This window comes from Macrobrachium nipponense, chromosome 12 (genome assembly GCF_015104395.2).
Source record: "Macrobrachium nipponense isolate FS-2020 chromosome 12, ASM1510439v2, whole genome shotgun sequence".
In the NCBI taxonomy this organism is placed as follows: Eukaryota; Metazoa; Arthropoda; class Malacostraca; order Decapoda; family Palaemonidae; genus Macrobrachium; species Macrobrachium nipponense.
The window spans coordinates 69,261,088-69,283,446 of NC_087205.1; the positions used below are offsets into that span (position 1 = coordinate 69,261,088).

Genomic DNA, 22,359 nt, shown 5'->3' on the forward strand with positions numbered 1-22,359 from the left:
ATATTGGATTTCAAAACTGCCTTGAAAACATATTTTACGAAGAGCGTCACATACTTATTTTAGTTATGGGGCTTTCATATATCACATTATGTTGACAAAACTTCAATCTTTTGAATGGTATGCTTAGAGTTGTATGTAATTGTATTCTTGTTTCACCAATTAAATATCGAGTGAATAAGACCTGTCCAGCGTGATGAGGGTTGGTCGTCCGTGATTTTTTACCCTACTTTTAGTGTGTCTAATGAATGAGGTGGTGTTTATATATATATATATATATATATATATATATATATATATATATATATATATATATATATATATATATATATATATATTCTTATAATGTAAGTTTGGAATGCAATTATAATTGGTCTTGGTAATGATGATTAATTCACCATCAGAACTTGTGTATCATGGTATGAAATGTTTATTTCTGTGTTCAGATTTCCCAAATTTAAATATAACATGCCTTAAGTGATCCATTTTTCATTTTGAAGTACGTAAGACACACAGAGAGTGAAAGCTTATAAGCCTTTTGAAGGGAGTCGTATTCGCACTTTGAGAATGTCTTAGCTAGGTGATTTCTTTATCGGCGCAAACAAGCGTAAGACCCCCCAAGCCGCAATGTTATCCAACCCCTTGAAAACAGATGAGTTAAGCTAGTTTTTTATCATCGCGGCCGAGCCTCTGAAGGAACAAGGGAGCCTTATTCATAGCCATATGTGAACGCAGTCAAAAGAGGCATTGTATTAGCTATTCCTATAGAGATGACGTAATATGTTTTGGTCTTGAACTAGATACTAAACGCACATACGCTTATGGGGTGAGAGAACATTATTCATTCGCTTGGAGGAGAGCGGCGTGCGTGATAGTCTCTCTCTCTCTTTCTCTCTCGCTCGCTCGCGAGGATGTTTCAGTAACTTAATGTAACGAGCTGGTCACTCATTTTTATATAATTCTTAGTAATATATGTGTTGTTTGTGGAATCTGAACATAGTTTTGTATCTATTGGTTTTTGTGAAGGCACCAAGAAAAGTGAAAAAGTGTAAAATTGTAACAGGCCTTTTGATTGAAGCTGCAGTTGTGTATAAGGTATTTTTACAAATGTTTTGAAGTGCACTTCAGGGTTTTATCATTTCTAAACATTTATCTTTTGCTTTGTTCTTTTGACATATCCAACTTTTACATGCTTAATGTTTGTACTGTCAATGCTTTAATTGTTTTCATATTATGCATTATGTTTTTCTGCATTGTCTTTATTTTGTTTAATAGTTTGAAAACTATTGTCTATATTTTTGGTCATTTACACTTGTGATACTTGCATTTAATTAAATTGTTGAATTTCAAGTTTAATTACTGCTTTATGATTTCATTTAATTAATTTTCTTGATAAACTTTGATTTAATTTTACTTAATAATTAACTCAAGAATTAATTAAACTTTTGTTTTCAAGTAATAAAAATTTCCCTGAGATTATGAATTTCATTTATAAATTTTGAGTTTATAAATAAATTTTAGTATTTGTGATGAAGGGTCAGGTGTCTGTCTGTAGTGAGGTAAGTAACCAGGTACTTGAATGAACTGTGCCCTAAGTACAAAGGGGTGTCCCAGACCAGGAATAAAAGGGTCTCTTGTATTAGCAGGTACAAATGGTAAGTGTAGTAACCAGATACTTGGCAATTTGGGTTAACAAATATTAATGGTGACCAGACACAGATCTTTGGAACTATTTCATACACCAAGTATTAATGGTATCCAGAACCCAGACACTCTACGCCACTTTGTCCACAATATATATATATATATATATATATATGATATATATATATACAGTGGGGTCCTCGAGTTACGACGTAGATCCGTTCTACGATGCATCGTAACACGATTTTCAGCGTAAGTCGGAACATTTGAAAAATACCACATGATTTAATGTAAATACCTATCAATCAACAACGAGAGAACAATTCCTTACCTTTATTAGTTTGATTGGCTTGCACACTGGAGAGGAAGCTGCGGTGCTGGAGAGACTGGGGGAGGTTAGTGAAGAGAAAAGAACCAATCCAGAAGTTGCTGGAGATGCTGAGCAGATGATTTTTGAGGTGAGGCAGAACATACTAGTACTGGAGATGCTGAGGCAGGTGATTCTTGAGGTGAGGCAGAACATACTACTGGAGATGTTGGGGCAGTGAGTCTTTAGGTGTGAGGCAGAACCTACAGAAGGTTGCTGGAGATACTGGGGCATGTGAGTCTGGGTTAGCAGCAACATTCAGAAGGTGGCTGGAGATTGTGGGGCAGGCGAGTCTGATTAGCAGAGGCAGCTGAGGTAGAGGGTACAGGATCTCCTGCAGGCCTCTCTACCTTCTTAAAATACTGCTCCAGGTTAGTCTGAACAGAGAGCGAACCTCTTTTCATCCAAGATCTCCTTGAACACTGCATCAAATCCATGACGCCTCTGGAAACCCTAGTGAACCTGTCCAAGTTGGGATCCTGAGCCTCAAAAGTTGACAACGCTTGCTGCAACTCTGCAAAACCTCTTATCAAGTCTGCCTTGTGAAAGCTTAGGCTCTGGGGTGGGTGCTTCTTCTTCTTCCTCTATTATCTGCTTCTCCAGTTGTATCAGGTCCTCAGCAGATAACTCCTCGCCATGAGACTCCAGCAGCTCTGTTACATCATCAACCTCCATCTCCAAATTGATTTCCTTACTCAGGGCAACAACGTTCTTGACAACTAGCTGAACGTGTCCTCAAACCCATGGAAATCATTCACAAATTGAGGACAAATTTTCTTCCAGACACCATTCATGTTTGTTTGCTTAACCTCCTCCCAGGAATTAGCAATGTTCTTTACAGCATCAGGATGTTGTAGGATTTCCAAAAGTCCTTCAGAGTCAAGTCCTTCTTGGTTTCAGTTGCCTGTAAAGCCATAGCAATTGTCCTTCGTAGGTAGTAGGCCTTGAACGAGCAATCACTCCTTGGTCCATAGGCTGTAAAAGGGCCGTGGTATTAGGTGGAAGGTAAACCACCTTGACATTAGGGTTGAAGTCTCCCAGCTGGGCAGGGTGTCCAGGGGCATTGTCCAGCACTAGCAACACCTTAAAGGGGATACCCTTGGAGGCGCAATACCGCTTCCACACTTGGAACAAAATGGTTTACGAACCAGTCCTCAAACACTGCAAGTGTCACCCATGCCTTCTTGTTGGACTTCCAAATTACTGGTAGTTGACCCTTCCAAATGCCCTTGAGTGCCCTTGGATTTTCAGCCTGATACACAACAAGGGCTTCAGTTTGAAGTCGCCAGCAGCATTACCCCCAAGAAGTAAAGTTAGCCTCTCCTTGCTGGCCTTATGACCGGGTGCTGACTTCTCCTCCTTGGCGATGTAAGTGCGGTTAGGCATACGTTTCCAAACAAACCTGTCTCGTCTACGTTAAACACTTGCTGAGCAGAATAACCCCCCTCCTTAATTATCTTAGACAACGCTTTAGGAAATTCACTCGCTGCTTTCTCATCCCACTAGCAGCTTCACCTTGCAATTTAAGGTTATGGTAATTGGCCCGAGCCTTAAATCGCATAACCAACCCTACTAGCCACAAACTCTTCACTTTCACTTCCCTCCCCCCCCTTTTCTTTTTCAACGCTTCAAACAATCTTTTCGCCTTCTCCTGAATCACCATAAGGCTGACTGGGATACGCCGTTGATTTTGGTCTTCCAACCAAAGCACCAATAACCTTTCCATTTCAATTATTAGACCACTACGCTGCTTAGTTATCACTGTCGCTTTCATAGGAGCAGATCCTTTCACATGTTCAACATGCGCTCTTTTATCTTTGATAATGTAGCAACGGTCGAACGGCTAAGGCCAAGCGAGCGGCCAATGTTTGTTGGCGTTTCTCCCTTCTCAGATCGCTTTATAATATCCACTTTAATTTCCATGGTGATGGCCTTTCTTTTCTTCGATGCACTACCATCAGAAGAGTCCGCCTTGCGCTTGGGAGCCATAACAAAGAGCAAAAAGTTACAAAACGATACAACACGAGGGAGAGAGAGGCAGTGTAAACAACCAAAATGGCGTATGGGCGAGGACTGAGCGTAGCGAAGCGACGCCGTCCTCTCCCCCACAAAGCGTTATTCTTCCGCCGTGCGCCTGGAACTAGTTCGCGTTTGTTTACGTTGCTTACGACGCTAAACCGCGTAAGACGGAACGACGCAAAATATTATTTTTTATATTTTTATGGGGGCGCGTTTGTAACCACGAAACATCGTAAGTCGAGACCAGCGTAACCCGAGGACTTACTGTATATATATATATATATATATATATATATATATATAGTATATATATATATAATCTATATATATATATATATATATATATATAGATCTATATATAATTTTCGTTAAAAGCAATTGCTTTAGTGGCATCAATAAGTTTCTTGCAGGTATCTTCATACCGACGAAGTTTTTTTCCGATTCTCTTTCGTCAATTTCTGGTGAAATATACGCAGACTTCTTCTTCCATTTATTGAATTTTGTCACGACAGCTGTTTTCGCCTTATGGCATTATCAAGCGACTACTGACTTACAATCTGACCTTTCGGCCTATTTATCTCATCGTGTGGGAGGTATGACCTCGAGGTATGGGTACTGGTTAGTCTAGGGATTAACAGCTTAAGGGCGTTGTTTTAGTTACAAAGAATATAAGGACATATGTACTGCGACAATAAGAGTGAAAGTTTAAACAGTGGTTAAATAAATATTCAAAATACAATGCCATGCTAGAGTTTCCTTAAGATGTTTAAAATTTAAATTAAAATGTTACAGTTGGTTTTAGATAAAAATTACAAAATTACAATTACATACAGGAATGAAAATGAATATAGAAATCTTAAATACGGGAGTACAAATATGTATATTTATAGCATGCATAAAGGTACAAGAGATAATTTCTGTTTATACATAAATGTGTATGTTTATTTGGAAAGTTTGAGTGTGTGTGTGTGTGTGTAGTAACAAAAAATGGTCTTACGTTGGTTAACGGTTGCTGATTCGTGTTGGGCGGGGGTCTCAGCGACCTGAGTAAGGATGTTACTTGACTTTCCGCTGACGCCTGGGTTCTTCTCATGCTTCCAAGGGGCGCGATGTTCTCGGTGGATTGGGGCGCGCTGTCTGGTCCCTGTTGGCTTGGGTATTCCTTCTCCTGCTGGAGGGGAGTATATGGTCCGATTCTTGTTGGACGTTCAAGGTTGGCTTCTGAATAGCGATGCTCACTGCTTCCGTTATTAAGAGGCGACCGTAGTTGTCTTCTCTTGTGTACGACCTGGGTGCCTTCTATGAGCTCTTGTAGAGATGGCTTCCTGTCGTGAACATCTATGTAATGTTGATGGATGGCCCCTGATTTCTATGAGCCAGCAGACGTCTCCGAAGGGTCGTTGTAGTGTGCCCGATGTAGTTTTGGCTGTGAGGTTTACACTCCTCCTCTGGACAAGTAAATTTGTAAACTACATTCGTGCACATCTCCTTCGGTCCCCCCCCCCCGGAGCGGTGCTGTTCTTCATTATTAAGGCTGCTACAAGGTTGGGCTTACTATATATCCTGAGGCTTATTTTATGGTAAGGGCTTTTGGGGTTACGCCTCTGTTTATTATCCCGCGTAGTGTGCAGCAATCCTCCTTGTATGCAGACCCTAAATGTACACGATGGTAAATAATCAAGTTTTCCTCGTTTGTCGCCATGGTGTTGGGTTGGTAAAATTCGTCCATTTTCTTTTTTATTGCTGCTTCGATAATTTGATCTGCATACCCGTTGTTTTGTCACAGTTGGCGAATTCGGTCGAGTTCGTTATGTATATCTTTCCATGATGAGCTGTGTGTGAAGGTTCTGTGACATACGCGCTCACGACAGACTTTTTATATGCGTCCGCGGCACTCCCCGCGTGCGTTCAAGCAACGCCCAGCGTTCGTTGCTTTCGTATAAACGGTCGTCTTAAACTGTCCTTCTTGTTGTTTTACCAGGACATCAAGAAATGGCAAAGTCTTCTGCTGGCTGTGCTCTGTGGTGAAGTTGAGCACTGAGTTTTCTTTTCAGAGCATCTGCTAGTTTTTTGGTATCTTCATTGGCTCTTTTATTGTGACGAATATATCGTCGATGTACCGCCCATAAATCCTAGGTTTTAGATGTTCTCTAAAGGGTCCCTTTCTTCGACGGTGGCCATGTACATATTTGCAAAGAGGACCCCTAGTGGGGGATCCAATGGCGACTCCGTCTACTTGTCGAAATAATTCCCCCTGATGAGAGAGGAAAGGGCTTCTGTAGTGCTAGCTTTCAGCATCTCTCGGAGGCAATCTTCGGAAATGGGCAGCGGGTTTCTTCTCGGACCTGTATACACGATCAAGAATGATGTCGATCGTTCTTCGACCGGAACGTTCGTAAACAAACTCTCCACGTCGAGTGAGGCAATGTCGTCTTCTGGTCCTTTTTCCTGTAGGAGATCAATAAACTCCACCGCTGATTTCAGTGAATATGCACCGGGTATGTAAGGTACCAGCAAATCATTCAGGACTTTCGCTATCCTATAGGTTGGGGATGTCATCTGAGAGATGATGGGCCTTAGAGGCATTTGGTATAAGACAGAAGAGGCGATGGGATTGATGCTCCTTTCGTCGGCAGATTCAGATTTCTCGAGTCTTGTAGAGTCTGTGAGAAGACAGTCATCTCAATTCAGCAAAGGCGTCCTGGAGTATGTCGGAATTAGATCAGTCACCTTAAGGGAATTTTTCACGTCTTAGAGGTGTTCAACTTCTTGGATTGGTCTCTTGAGGTACTGGCTAAGAAGACGAGTGAGCCAGATTTTCTAGATCCAGAAACTTTGCACAGTGTCCTATCTTGCATGGATAAGGCTGTGCAAGATGGTTCTGGTGAGTTGGCGGCTCTTTTTGGATCTGGAATGTTAAAGAAAAGATCTCTTTACAGTTCCTTTCTGACGAAAGGAGTTTCTCCTTCTCAGAGGTCCGCTCTATTATTCGCACCTCTGTCAGAACATCTGTTTCCTTCATCTTTAGTGAAGGATGTTGCGAGATCCTTGTCGGAAAAGGCTACGCAGGACCTTCTTGTACAATCTACAAAGAAAAGTAGACCTGCAGTTACGACTCAGAAGAAGGTGGCTCGGACTCCAGTGGTGCCCTTTCGTGGAGCCCCTTCAACTCGATCAACTTCGAAGAGAAGACCCTTCGACAAGCGAGGGAGGTCTTCCTTCCGCTCTTTTAAAAAGAGCAAATAGCAGCCATGTCTCCAAGCACAGGTAGGGCCAGACTTCAATTACTTGTCGGATGCCTGGTCCGAGAAAGGCAGATCCCTGGACTCTGTCTGTCCTACAGAAGGGGTACATCATTCCCTTCGTAGACAGGGCCTCCTTTGGCAACATCTCCAAAGGATTTGTTCGACGAGTTACAAGGACCCTGGACTGAACGAGAGACTCCTTCAGACGGTGGTGTCGATGAGGGACAAGAATGCAATAGAGCTAGTGCAAGATCCTTTCTCCCCGGGGTTTTACAACCGCCTTTTCTTGGTTCAAAGGCTTCGGGGGGATGGAGACCCGTCCTAGATGTAAGCGTCCTGAACAGGTACATGGAGAAAAAGAAGTTCTCCATGGAGACTTCAGCTTCAGTTCTGTCTTCCCTACGTCAGGGAGATTGGATGGTATCACCCCTGGACCTTCAGGATGCTTACTTTCATGTTCCGATTCACCCATCGTCAAGAAAATATCTAAGATTTGTTGTTCAAGGACAAATCTTCCAATTCAGGGCCTTGTGCTTCGGCCTATCGACCGCCCCTCAGGTATTCACGTATCTGATGCGGAACGTGGCCAAATGGCTTCATTTAGAAGGGATAAACATCTCAATGTATCTCGACGATTGGCTAATCCGGCCAAGTCGGAGAAAAAAACGGTGTTTGGAGGACCTACAGTCTACTTTGAACCTAGCAAAGACGTTAGGATTACTCGTGAACCTCGAGAAATCGCAGATGATCCCCAGTCAGAAACTTAGTCTATTTGGGATTCGGATGGATTCTCGGGGTTTTCGGGCTTTTCCGTCCCAGGAAAGGATTGCTCGGGGATTACAGAAAATCTCGAGCTTCCTGAGAAAGAACGGAGTTCGGTGAGGAGTGGTTAAGTCTTCTGGGAACCCTTTCCTCACTAGAACAGTTCATTTCGTCTAGGAAGACTCCACCTTCGCCCTCTTCAATTCTTCCTAAGAAGAATTTGGAGTTGGAAGAACGGGCAACTTTCGGAAACTTTCAGTATTCCTCTGGAAGTAAAGAATCATCTGAAGTGGTGGATTTTTCCCTTAGAAAAGAACGAGGGCTTGTCTCTAGAAGTTCGGAACCCAAACCTAATCTTGTTCTCAGACGCTTCAGAGAAGGATGGGGGAGCGACTCTAGGGACAAAAGAAATATCAGGCCAATGGAGGAAGGATCAGCTAGACTGGCATATAAACTCCAAAGAACTTTATGCCGTTCTTCTAGCTCTAAAAGCCTTCGAGACAGAGGTGTTAGGTCAAGTGGTACAGGTCAACTCGGACAACACCACAGCGTTGGCCTATATCAAGAAACAAGGGGGAACTCACTCTCTTTCTCTGTTCCATATAACAAAAGAGCTGTTGTATTGGGCAAAAGAAAAGAAAATGACTCTTCTCACAAGATTCGTGAAAGGAGAGAAGAACATCAGAGCAGACAGGCTAAGCAGGTTAAACCAAGTTCTCCCCACAGAATGGACCCTTCACATTCAGGTGTGTCAAGCTCTGTGGTCCCTGTGGGGCAGGGTCCACATATAGACCTATTCGCCACCTACCTATCCAGAAGGATAGAGAACTTTTGCTCCTTAGTGAAGACCGAGAGCGATAGCGGTGGGACGCCATGCTGCTGGACTGGTCAGCCTAGATGCCTACGCCTTTCCCCCCTTCAAAATGTTAGGAGTGGTGTTAAGAAAGTTTGAGGCATCAAGAGGGTACGAGAACTAACACTCATCGCTCCCTTTTGGCCGTCTCAAGATTGGTTCACAGAGGTACAGGAAGATGGACAGTGGACTTCCCAAGATCTCTTCCACACAGGAGAGATCTTCTCAAACAACCCCATTTCGAGAGGTACCATCAAAACCTCCCCGCTCTCGCTCTGACTGCCTTTCGACTATCGAGAAAGACTTGTCAGAGCGAGAGCTTTTCAAGCAAAGCAAAGTCTTCAAAAGCAATTGCTAGAGCCCGGAGATCTTCAACTATTCGGGTCTACCAATCAAAATGGATGTATTTAGAAGATGGTGTAAGAAGAATAAACTGTCCTCTTCATGATACCTCTGTGACCACACATAGCTGATTTTTTGATTTTCCTTAGGAAAAGAATCAAAATTATCAGTTTCTACCATTAAAGGTTATCGAAGTATGCCTTCGGCCGTATTTCGAAACAGAGGTTTGAGAATTGCAGAAGATAAAGACCTCCACGATCTTATTAGATCTTTTGAAACCTCAAAAACCTTTTCTCCTCGCACTCCGAACTGGAACCTAGATGTAGTTTTGAGATTTCTATCATCTAGTAGATTTGAACCTCCTCTCAACGCGTCGTTTAGAGATCTAACGAGAAAATGTATTTTCTTGTTCGCTTAGCGACTGCGAAGAGAATTAGTGAAATACACGCTCTAGATTCTCGAGTAGGATTTAAGAGTGATGCGGCAATTTGTTCTTTCCAGACTCTGTTTCTGGCCAAGAACGAGAACCCCTCTAAACCCTGGCCAAAGAGTTTTGAAGTTAAAGGACTTTCAAATCTAGTAGGAGAGGAATTAGAAAGATCTTTATGTCCGGTTAGAGCTTTGAAGTTCTATTTAAAGAAGAAGAATGAACTAAACGGATGTAAACAAAGCCTGTGGTGCGCAGTTAGGGATCCTAGTAGACCCATGTCAAACAAAAAATGCATTAGCATTGTCTTTGTGAGGAGCATTATTACGGATGCTCATAATGACTGCACTGAAGACTCTTTCAGGACTCTCCGAGTGAAGCTCATGAGGTTAGAGCGGTAAGCCACTTCATTAGCATTTCAGAAGAACATGTCTTTAAAAGACATTGTGGATGCGACTTACTGGAGGTGTGTAATTCAGTGTTCGCATCGCACTATCTCAAGGACGTTAAAGTAACATATGAAAAGTGTTTCTCTCTGGGTCCTTTTTGTATCAGCCGATACAGTGCTGGGGCTGGGAGCACATAACGATCCTTAGAAAAATTTGATTTGTTCAAAATTTTGATAGTACATAGATCCACCTGAGACGAGTTGATTGGTTTTTTTTCTGCTGATTAGTATGCTTGCTGGCTCACGGACGTCCGAGCTTGGATCAGTGGGGGAATCAAGAGACGTCTTACTGACTAGATTGTACAAACATTTTTTTTAAATTTTATTTTTATTTTTTGTACTTTACTGTACGAATGTTTGTGTTTCGAGTTTGTGGTCGTTTGCAAGAGGTTAGGGGATAACTTCTTGCAATCTTAGAACTAACAGATAGGTTTGAGGTGATCGGGATCGATGTTGTGCTCCTTGTATAAGGTCTTGTCAAGTAAGTGGATAAGCACCCATTGACGTAGTCCTTCCAGGATCTACCAAGTAAGCGGGTAAGACCCCTTTGGCAGAACCACAAGAACTCTTAGCCATACGTAGATCAATATCTCGCTGAGGCTCTTGAGACTGTCTAGACTCCTGTATTCTATTCATGAAGTCTTCAGTCTAAACAGGTAGGAACCAAGGTTTTATTTATTTATTACCTACAACGATAGTTGTGATTCCTGTTTGATTCTATATTTAGCTGTCTCTTTCCCACCTCCAATGTGTGAAGCAGCTAAGTATATATCTGACAGGTAAGTTAAATGTATAAAAATGATATTGTTATTATACAATAAAGTTTTTATACATACTTACCTGGCAGATATATACAAAATTATACCCACCCTACCTCCCCTCAGGAGACAGGCGGTATAGAAAAAATATGATAGAACATGGGGATGGTTCCTAGTCCTGCCACCCAGCGGCAGGTAAGTAGATCACCTGACCTACAGGTAGCGTGTGCGCGAAATTCGAATTTCTGTCGGACGACGGAGTCAAATAGCTAAGTATATATCTGCCAGGTAAGTATGTATAAAACTTTATTGTATAATAACAATATCATGTTATTCATTTTTCCCAGTATAAATAGCTCTTACGTATACCAGAGAAAAAAGCTAACAAAGTTATGCTGAGGTTACTACCCCCAGCACGATCACCCAAGGGGTGTCGGTATAGAATAGGGGCGCTGTGTTACCACAGACCACAGGGTTTCTGCCATTTAGATGATTCCCTGTCAAAATCCCTCTCTTTTGGTGTGATTCGTTACAACGGAATCCCACTACTCTTCCACACTCGCCACTATTACTACTACCCCAGCGCCAACTTGCATTCCTGATTCGATTTACAAACTTGGATTAGTCAGGGTGGGAAGAAATGTTAATAGGGCTAGGGTTCATAGGGCGACACAGGTCTTCCCCCAGAAATAGATTTTTCCTACGTCAAAATCCCTTTTCTGGTGTCGACCTGTGTCGCCCTATGAAAACATACCAGAGAATGCTATACGTACAAGTTTGAGTATAAAATATATAAAACCAGGTTAATGATATTTAGAGTAAGAATTATTAATATTTTTACTATTTAATCTTAACATTATATCTTAACTTACTCTTAGTATTATATCTCAACTTATTATTTGTAAGAAATAATTTCTTAATATATCCATAACCATAATATTAATACATATACAATAACAAAATTGTACAAAATATGAAGTTATTGATCACGAACATGTATCACACAGACCAATCAAAGTAATATACTAATACTCAATAGCAATGTTAATTACATATATGTAATATTATATACTAATTCGGTAACGCGATCGACAACAAACGTTCACCCGGTCCAGAAACAAGGTATAGTGGGAGTGTAAGCGAGTCATGCAGGTAGAAGGGTCATGCAGAGGGAGATAGTTAAAGGAATAGTCTATTCAAAGGTTTCTAAGGAGAACCATCAGCCTGTTCTTCAGGAACCACCATAATACCAGCTGCCACTATTGAAAATTCAAGGGCCTTTAAAAAATTTTTAAAAATAGTGGCGCTTGAGCATCTTTGGGAACTTTCAACCTGTGTACTTTTTTAGGTCTTCAACTTCATATTTTGAAAAGAATTAGTTGAGGTGGTCACTGCTCGGATATCATGGACATGTGGAACTGAATCTAGGTTGGCTTTGTTTAATAAATAAATAAAGAATCTGTTGTCTAATTCCTCTTAAAGTTATCGTACCCCCTTTTCGACTAATGAAAGAGAGCACATTGTTATTTGAGATGTTCTGGTCATAAATGTTTTAAGTGTATGAACTGGACATAATGATTCATCTTTTGGAGGAGGAATAATTTCCCAAGGAGTCCACCTTATTCTGTGGATCCTCATTTTTTTGCCTAAAAAAAAATTGTCTTATCTGGTGAAAGGTAAAATTTTCACCCAGATTGAGGAATTCCACGCGTCCTGGATTTCTAGAAAGTGCTGATAATTCAGATATTCTAGCACACCCGAGGCCAGAGCTACTAAAAACAATGTTTTTCTTAGTATTGCTGCATAAAGAGCAGTTATCATTATCGAAATATGATGCCAGTTTAAGGACATCATTTAAGAACCATGATATCGATTGAGGACGGTTGATTGGTCTCAAACGAGCACATGCTTTTGGAATAGATGAGAAGTATGTGTCTGATAAATTAATATCGAAACCTATTTGAAAATCTTTCTTAGGGCAGATTTAATTGTGGTAATAGTACTGGCAGCTAAGCCTTTCTCATGTAATGATCTAAAGAAAGAAATTGTAAGATTCTTATCCATTTCTTGTACATTGTTACCATTTAAAAACAGCTAGTTTTTTAACTGTTGAGTCATATTGTCTAGTAGAATCTATTTTATCCGATTCTACAAATACAACGTTTAACGGATCTACATTCGTTTCATCTTGTGCCGCAAACTTTATGAAGTCCATAAAGTTAGGGCATTCAGAATTCTTGAGGAAGCTGACACAGTCCACGTTTGTACTGTCTGTGTTAATTTCGAGGATGGAGTCTTTTGAGGTTTGAGTTTCATCTCCATGATAAGTGGGTACCAATTGCTCTTCGGCCAATTGGGTGCCACTAGTGCCAACTGGTCTTTGAATAATTGTAGCTTGTGAAATACCTTCAATAGGAGGTTCACTGGTGGAAAGAGATAAATCCTTTCCCACCTGTTCCAATTCAGAGACATTGCATCGATCGCGAAAGCATTGTTGTCTATGTTGGGAGCTACAAAGCAGGTCAACTAATAGGAATATTGTTATCATTACATGATTCAATTTGTTGGATTTGGGACCTCTTCTGTTTATGCAATGGACGACTGCAAGACTGTCCGATACAACTTGAATGTGGATCTTCTTGGACGGCTGTAATTTTCTCAATGTCAGGAACACTGCCATCACTTCCAATACATTTATGTGGAATTGACTGAATGTTTGTGACTATGTCCCTCGAACTTTTTTGAGGGGAGAATATCCCTCCCAGCCACTCAGGGATGCATCTGTGTGGATGATCAAAGATGGGGGAGGAAATTGAACGTTAACTGATTTGGATAGGTTCTGTTGTTTTGTCCATGGAACAAGTCTCTTTTTCAGAATGTCTGGAATTCTTAAAACTTCGTCTCTGAGTTTGAGACTGGCTCTTGATCTCCAGACCTGATTGATATCTTTTAATCTGGTTTTTAATAAGACATCTGTCACTGATGTAAATTGAAGGGAGCCTAGGATTCTCTCCTGTTCCCTTCGAGATGACCGTCATTTTGTTACAACGCGTTTTATAGCTTTCACTATTTCTTTGACCTTTTTGGGTGGCAGAGATAGCTTGTGTTTCTTCAGGTCCCACTGAATTCCTAACCATTGAAACTGGGATTTGTGGAGTCAGTTGGATTTGGCCATATTCACCTGAAATCCTAGAAATTTTTTAGAAATTTTTAGAACTTTGAATGTTGATCTTCGACATTCTTCCCAAAATAACCAATCGTCCAGGTAGGCTACTAAAAGCGTCCTTTCTTGCCTAGCCTAAATCCTTGGTATGGAGAGAAGTTTCTGGTTATTGGAACGTGGTAGTAAGCGTCTGTAAGATCTATAGAGGTGGTGACGGCCCCATGGGGAAGTAAGGTCCGTACCTGTGAAATTGTCAGCATATGGAACTTGTCGCAGTGAATGTAGGAATTCAGCCGAGACAAGTCCAGGATTACTCTTCTTTTGTTCGAGTCCTTCTTTGGGACACTGAACAATCGTGCTTGGAATCTTATGCTCTTCACCCTCTTATGGCACGTTTCTGAAGAAGATCCTTTGTATATTCTAAGAGGTCCTCTGTTGGTTTTTTGAAAGAAGTTGACTGGAGTGGGAGGGCCCTTCTCCCACTTCCAGCCTAGACCTTTTGATATTAAACTGTGGGTCCATGGACTGAAGGTCCATCAACCTTTGAACAAGTACAGTCTCCCCCCTACCTGGGAGATTTTACTGGTTGGAATCTGGTCTAGTTACTCTACCTCCTCGGAATCCTCTACCCTTGACTCCGCTTCGCAGTCTGGAGCCTCTTCTGTATTAATGGGACCTAGATGCATCAGAGAATATTGGAAAGTGGACTTGAAGGCACACAGCCTTCAAGAAGAAATAGTAAGCATGTCTACCTTAATAAAAATTATTGTATGTACATATACTGCATGTATCTAATTTTTCAAGAAGTAATTAAGACTGCAAATAAAAGATGCCCATCATTACATGGGTGAATCACAATATATAGTTCAAATTCTTGAATAATATTTCCCCAGTAAGATACTCATTGTTACTGTACAGTTCCCTCATGCATAAGGAATTTGCATCCTAGCAATCTATTACCAAATTCAGCACTAAGATGTAATTTATGTGGTGATGTCAGTTGACAATTGACAATGTTAATTTCTATGATTGAGGTAGTTATTGGTAAATAGCAAAAATTATCGTCAGTTTCACTCTGATCCTATGCATGATCATACAGTAGTACCAAGTACCTTGTGTTAGCACAGTACAGTATTATACTTGTGCATGTATTTGAGCCTGTGAGGTGATTTCAGAAAGTTAAGAGAAAGCTAATAAATACTAAGTGATGTACCACAATTTTCATAAACTTTGGAAATGGTTTCAAGAGATCGCAGGTAGTTGCCTTTATTAGTAGTCTTGCAACATTCTGCTTTTGGGATTTTAACTCCTTATGCAGTTGTGGAAGTTTTTTCTTTAAACAGTTAATTGCTGTTTCAATTTTGATTCCTCAGTGACTCAGGAACTTTCTTTTTGAGCTGACAGACTTTCAACCAAAATGTATCCTCCTTTTGAGCCGGAGATAGTGGTTTTGTTTCCAATGACTAAAGAGGAGTTTTCAACCCTTGGCAGTAGCTTCTCAGTTCAGTACAGTTAGCTGTTGTTCTTCCACCATCAAGTATTGTAATCTTTGCTTTCATCTCTGGTGCATGATCATTGGTTAACCCCTAGTTTTCCACTTTTCTTTGGCAAGAGGATAGGTTGCTTGTGCTTTTCAACAGTCTCTTTACCAAGCTTGGAATCACTAGAACCTGAGAAGCTTGACACCTTTGTGGGTCCAGTAAAGACTTAAAGATTTTGTCCAAATTGCATCAAAGATATTAAAGTTGATGTAAAGAATGTTTGTAGTGTTCAGAAGCCATAGCTTCCAGAGAGTAGGAGTGCAATGTCTTTTTAACTGCTCTTTGGTTAAGGACTTTCATGCTAAATTGTATCCTTAATAGTTATCCATCGTTGGCCCTGCAGGGTTTTGGCTTGGTAACCCTATCCCTCTCCTGCAGAATGGATTGAATTCACGGGGCAAACAAGCACTTTTTTTGTACATATTTTATTACTAAGTAGCCTTTAAGTTTTAGCTGATTTCCTCTTTGTCACCCACCTTTTTCAATTGTGGGAATCAACTATGTATATATGGTAAGGGGTAAACGTCATTTAAAAATACAAATACTACTTTAGTATATATTTTTTTTAAATACTTACCTCTCCATTATGCAATTTGCCCTCCATACCTCTCCACATTCAAAGTGGACATAAGTAGACTTACCAGCTGCAATTGTTTGTACTTAAATGCCTCCTGGTGGAAGGTGGGCTAAGTAGATGGATAGGAGGTGTTCTCATTTTTGGTTTGCAATTTTTCAAACATACAAACAAACTATCACACTGGTGCAGAAGGAAAGGCTATATAATGGAGAGGTAAGTACTACTTTAATAAATAAATACTAAATGAAGTATTTGCATACTGTTCAAATTAGCATGTCACATCAGCTGTACTGTATTTATATTTACATGTCACATGGGCTGTACTTTTATTGCTTATTGTATACAATATTTATTATTATTACCCATTTCTTTGTTTTCTCATAGGTTATTGATCACTATGAAAATCCACGAAATGTTGGCTCTCTCGATAAAAATGAAGTAAATGTTGGAACAGGCTTGGTTGGAGCCCCTGCCTGTGGTGATGTTATGAAGCTTCAAGTGAAGGTAGATGAAAATGGCAAAATAATAGATGCAAAATTCAAAACTTTTGGCTGTGGCTCTGCCATTGCTTCATCATCCCTAGCAACAGAATGGATCAAAGGGAAGTCGGTAAGTACTCACAACCCGTTTTACCTTGCAGGAAGTGTATGTTTTTAATTTTTTTTTCTTATATTTTGACCATACTATGTATATAGTTTTTTGTAGCAATCTTTTAAAGAATTTTTAATTTATTCATGTTGCTGACGAAGTAATCATCTAAGTTATTGGAAGAAAGAGTTGTAAAAATATTGCACAGCCTGTCTAATTAAAACATTGAGATTTTATTTGCAAACACTGTCTAATTGAAAAACTGAGATTTGATTTGCAAAACCTGTCTAATTGAAACACTGAGTTTTGGTAAATTGTACCAATTATTAAAACTTGTATAACCCTTGAGAATAATCATAATTTTAAGATGTTTTTCTTGTGACTGTAATTTTAAATCATAAGTTTTAATATTTTCTTGCTGTTTTTAAAATGAAGTGAAACATTTATTGAAATACAGAAATTTTAACCCATCCAAGTAGTACTAATTGATGCTAGTTCTAGCTAGTGGTAGGAGCGCTGTTAATCTTGCAGTTGTTGGGATTGCTCTGAGATAACCTTCAGAATTTGTTGACTACTGTTTTACTAACTAAACTAGTTATTAGTTGCATGGAATTGGGTTTGTTGTTGCAGTCGACTTTCGTCACCATTTTGGATTATATCTACAGTGGTACCTCGAGATACGAAATTAATCCGTTCCAAGGCGGCCTTCGTATCATGAGCTTTTTGTATCTTGGACCGCATTTTACATGTAAAAGGGCTAATCCGTTCCAAGCCCTCAAAAAACACCTCAATAAATTTCATAATAAAGGGATTTTGACGGAGGAAAAATCTATTTCTGGGCAATGACCCGTGTCGCCCAGTGAAATTTATCCTTGATCCTCATTTCGAAGGCTTAAATATTGCTATATATACCAGAGAAAAAAGAGAAACAATAGTGCCAGAATATTCTGGCTCGCTCACCTTTTAATAAAGGTGTCAGTATAGTAAAAGAGTGAGTGGAAACCACTACCAGAGGTCCCTTGCCAATTAGCTTCCTTCTCTGCCAAAATCCCCCGTCTACAGAGGAGCCGAACCAAAGCCCCGCTACCCGCTACTACTACAGTGAGCGTCTCTGGCGTCATTCCTTTCGATAGCATCGTTAGCGTCACACGCATTTTTGTTCTGTGCTGTGCTTTTCGTTCTTGTTTGGAATTTTTCCTGATCCAAGATGGCTCAAGCTTCTGCATCCAAGTTAAGTACTGCTTTTAAGGTTTTAGATCTCATTTATGAAGATCTCCATCGTTTTTTGAGTCTTAGAAGTGAGGTAGCGAGAGCATCATTGTTCCCGCGCCGCCTTCTCCCGACTCATCGTCTGCATGGCGGTTTCACATGCTCCATTTGGTCCCCTATACCATCTGGGCATCAGATGTTTAGCAGTACGTATTTTCTCTTATCTATATAATTCATTCATTTTTAATGCAGTTAGCTTGGTTTTATACATCCTAGCCCTTCACGGGGGTTGTATCGCTACGACCGCATGTTTCGGATCTTAGCCTAGCCTAGTCAGATCTCGATTCTCTGTTGGTAGAAGTTATGTCCCTCATTCCTCACGTTTGGACCTTGTTCCTTCGTATTTTTGTCCTCCCGCTCCCTAGTCGCCTGCCCCCTATCCTTTCGTTATGGCATACTGACTAGCCGCGTGAATGCCAAGGCTAACACACCCAAATCGTCAGATTTGCGATTAGCCTAGCCATTCCAGGACATATCTTTCTCTCATCCTTTTTATTACTTCATCTTTCCACCCCCGTTTTAGGCTAGTCAGCTATCTCATTATTATTATTATATTGACATTATTTTGTGTTGCTATGTTTCGCAGCTTTGGGTTGGCCTATAGGCCTCACCTTGATCGACTGGTCTTTCACACCGCGTGTCTGTTCACCCGGCTGAGAAGGTTTCCAGTTGATTGCGTACGAGCCACCCTTTTACCCACCTCCCTTCCCCTCTCCCCCCTACCTACCCACTCACCCACCTCGGTGGGGTGATGACTCGCTCACTACTCAGCTAGCCTATCCGAGTCTACATAGGTGAGGAGGCGTGTCCTTGGGGAGGGAGGGGGACACACTCGGTGCTCAGGCATACCGTACCCAGCCGCCTTACTACAGGGTTTAGGGACTCGTCCCTCCCCCTCCCTCTTTTTCTCTGGTATATATAGCAATATTTATGCCTTAGAAATGAGGATCAAGGATACATTTCACAGAGCAACACGGGCTAAGCCCAGAAAAGCTAAATTGACCTATAAACAATGAATTACAGTGGCCCCCCCGTATTCGCGGGGGATGCGTACCAGACACCCACCCCCCCCCCCCCCCCCCCGCAAATAGTTAGAATCCGCGAATGTTTGGAACCCTCCTCTAAAATGCTCATTAACTATCTTGAACATGCAAACACCAAAGTATCCCTTAAAGACCATCCTTCATCAAATATACATAAAATATCCTATTATGGTTCATATTAATCTTTGAAATATTATTAATACTATTTTAAAGTAAATCTTACATTTTATGTTTATACATAAATAGTACATACTATGTACGTACTGAATGACTTAGTTATGCATGTGAAAATAATTCAGTCCCCCCATAAGTATTCAGTCATGCATGTTTTCTTTCATACTGTTACTATTTGAGACATCCATTTTCTTTTTACAAGGGAAGTGAAATCACAAATACCAAATGTCTACTTAAAGTATTATTCTACATCAAATATACCATTGAATTGGTATTATTAATATCATTTTAAAGTAATCTTAAACATTTTACCATTAGAAATATATAAACAGCCAATAGCAGAGAGAGAGGAGAGAGAGAGAGAGAGAGAGAGAGAGAGAGAGAGAGAGAGAGAGAAAATGTTATTGTTACTGTTTAATCTCATTAAACGTAATATTATATGTAAACTAGTACTGTATATTATTATTTTACCATAAAATGTAGTAATGTCCTTAAAGATATAGTACTTATACATACACTTCCAGCCCAAACAGAGGGCGAGAGTTACCACTAGCGCATGCTAGTATCTTGTGTGGAGAGAGACCTTACCTTACAGACCTTACATCTTGTTCGGGTTGCCCCAGGTCCCTCAGTGTGAGGTACCTCTAATGTCTACCAGAGAGTTGCTAGTACATCTTCCGGTATATTTTGCATCTTCCAATCTTGGATGGTCTGGGATGCAGTTTAGATATTTGTTTCGAGCTTAATTCTTAAACACATCTACGGCTCACTCCTGATATATTTGCCGTCAGATGAGATTGGCAACGCATTGAATAGGACGCTGCATTATCGATGCTGGTTGTGTTAGTGGATTAATGTCCTGTGTGCTTTCCTTATTTTTCCTGGTATAGTTTTGGGCACTATTAATCTACCTCTGCTTGCTCTTTCTGATATTTTTAGTTCCATGATATTTTCTGCTATTCCTTCTATCTGTTTTTCCATGCCTGAATTATCATGTAGCGTTCTCTCTCCTTTCTAGACTATATAATTTTAAGAATTGTAGTCTTTCCCAGTAGTCTAGGTCCTTAACTTCTTCTATTCTAGCTGTAAATGGAACCTTTGTACACTCTCTAGTTTGTGCGAATATCCTTTTGATAGTGTGGGTACCATATCATATTGCAATATTCAAGTGGACTACGAACATATGTTTTATAAAGCATAATCATGTGTTCAGCTTTTCTTGTTTTGAAGTGCCGTAACAACATTCCCCTTTTGCTTTACATTTTGCCAACAGAGTTGCTATTTGATCATTGCATAACATGTTCCTATTCATCATCACACCAAGGTCTTTAACTGCTTCCTTATTTGTGATTGGTCTCATTATTAGGTCCCTTATATGCAATATAGCTTTCTTTCTCTGTCTCCATAATTTATTGATTCAAATTTATCAGAGTTAAATACCATCCTATTTACCTCTGCCCAATCATATACTTTGTAAGGTCTCTTTGTAGAGCGTTCCTATCTTCATCACAAGTAATTTCTCTACTTATTCTTGTGTCATCTGCGAAAACTACTCCACTACCGAATCCTTCACATTATTGTCTATGTCTTCAATCATAATAACAAACAGTATGCAGTAACACCGTACCTTGCGGCACACCGGATATTACCTTGACTCATCCGATTTCTCGTCGTTTGCAATAACTATCTGTTTTCTGTTGTGTACAAAATTCTTTTAACCATCTTCCTACTTTATCCACGATATTGTGTTTTCTAATTTTCTTCGGTAATATATTATGTCTACTTTATCAAAAGCTTTTGCAAAGTCTAAATAAACCACATCTGTTTCATTTCCGCTTTTCATATTTTGAATATGTTTCTCACGGTGGACTAACAGTTGGGTTTGTGTACTTTTTTCCGGTACGAACCATGTTGTCCTTTATTAAACAAATTATTTTTTATTAAATGTTTCATAATATTTTTCTTCATTACCCTTTCATACACTTTCATAATATGTGATGTTAGACTCACAGGCCTATAATTACTTGCCTCTAGTCTTGATCCACTTTTGAAAGTAGGGGTAATATATGCTAATTTGTGCTCATCATAAATCTTGCCTGTATCTACACTTTGTCTTAATAATATTGCAAGTGGCTTGCGATAGAATGAACTACTTTCTTTAACAAAATAGCAGGAATTCCATCAGCCCTGCAGCAGCTCCATTTTTAATTTTAATTTTCATTAATAGCCCTGCACAATATCAGCTTCATTAATATCTATGTCAGCTAAATATTCACTATTTTCATCCCTTACTTCTATATCATTATCTTCATTTATCTATTCTAGGGGTGAATTCTCTCTTATATCGTTCTGCCAGTATGTTGCAAATTTCCTTTTTTTCATTCGTTAATCTCCCTTCAATTCTCAGAGGGCCTATTTTTCTATTCTTCTTTTATTCATCTTCTTCGCATATGAGTATAATAGCTTGGGGTTTGCTTGATATTTAATAGGGTTTTTCTTCCAAGTCCCGTTTTTCATTTTCTTTTGATTGTATAATCTTTTGTTCTGCATTTTCTATCTTACTTTTTAGTTCTATAACTTTCCATGCATTTTTTCTTTTTGCAAGAGCCTTTTTCCACTTTCTGATTTTCTGGAACAAGATCCTTCTGTCTCTTGGTATGCATGAATGATGTTTTACTTTTCTTCTTCGGTATATATTTTTCCACTATTTTCTCCAATATTTTATATAATATCTCCGTATTTACCCTTATGTCATCACTTACGAAAATGTTATCCCAATCTTTGTTTAATTCTTCATTAATTTCTGACCATTTTATATTTTTACTGTAGAAGTTGTATTTTCCATATCTTCCCACTTTTTCATTTCTTGCTTATCTCTATTTTCACTTGCTTTGGAATGAACTGTTAATTCTATGACATTATGTCTGAAATATTCGCATTATAAACTATTATTCTTTAACATAATTCATCTCGTTCACAAATACTAGGTCTAAAGTATTTTCCTTTCTTGTTGGCAGGTGATTTATTTATTGTGAATGTTGTATTCTAGTAGCATATCTAATAGCTTTTCAAATTGCCTCTATCTTCTGCACTACTATTACTCTCTTTTTTATATGTATAAGTACAACCACAATCTCCTATT

The 22,359-nt window shown here is 39.7% G+C and overlaps 1 protein-coding gene across 1 annotated transcript in view; it reads left to right on the forward strand.

Moving 5' to 3' along the window:
- Positions 1-22,359, forward strand: part of LOC135224587 (iron-sulfur cluster assembly enzyme ISCU-like) — a 244,126-nt gene that overhangs the window by 6,656 nt on the left and 215,111 nt on the right. The window contains exon 2 of the mRNA XM_064263721.1: positions 16,528-16,752. Within this exon, the coding sequence (XP_064119791.1) occupies positions 16,528-16,752 (225 nt within the window). The remainder of the gene's footprint in view (positions 1-16,527; positions 16,753-22,359) is intronic.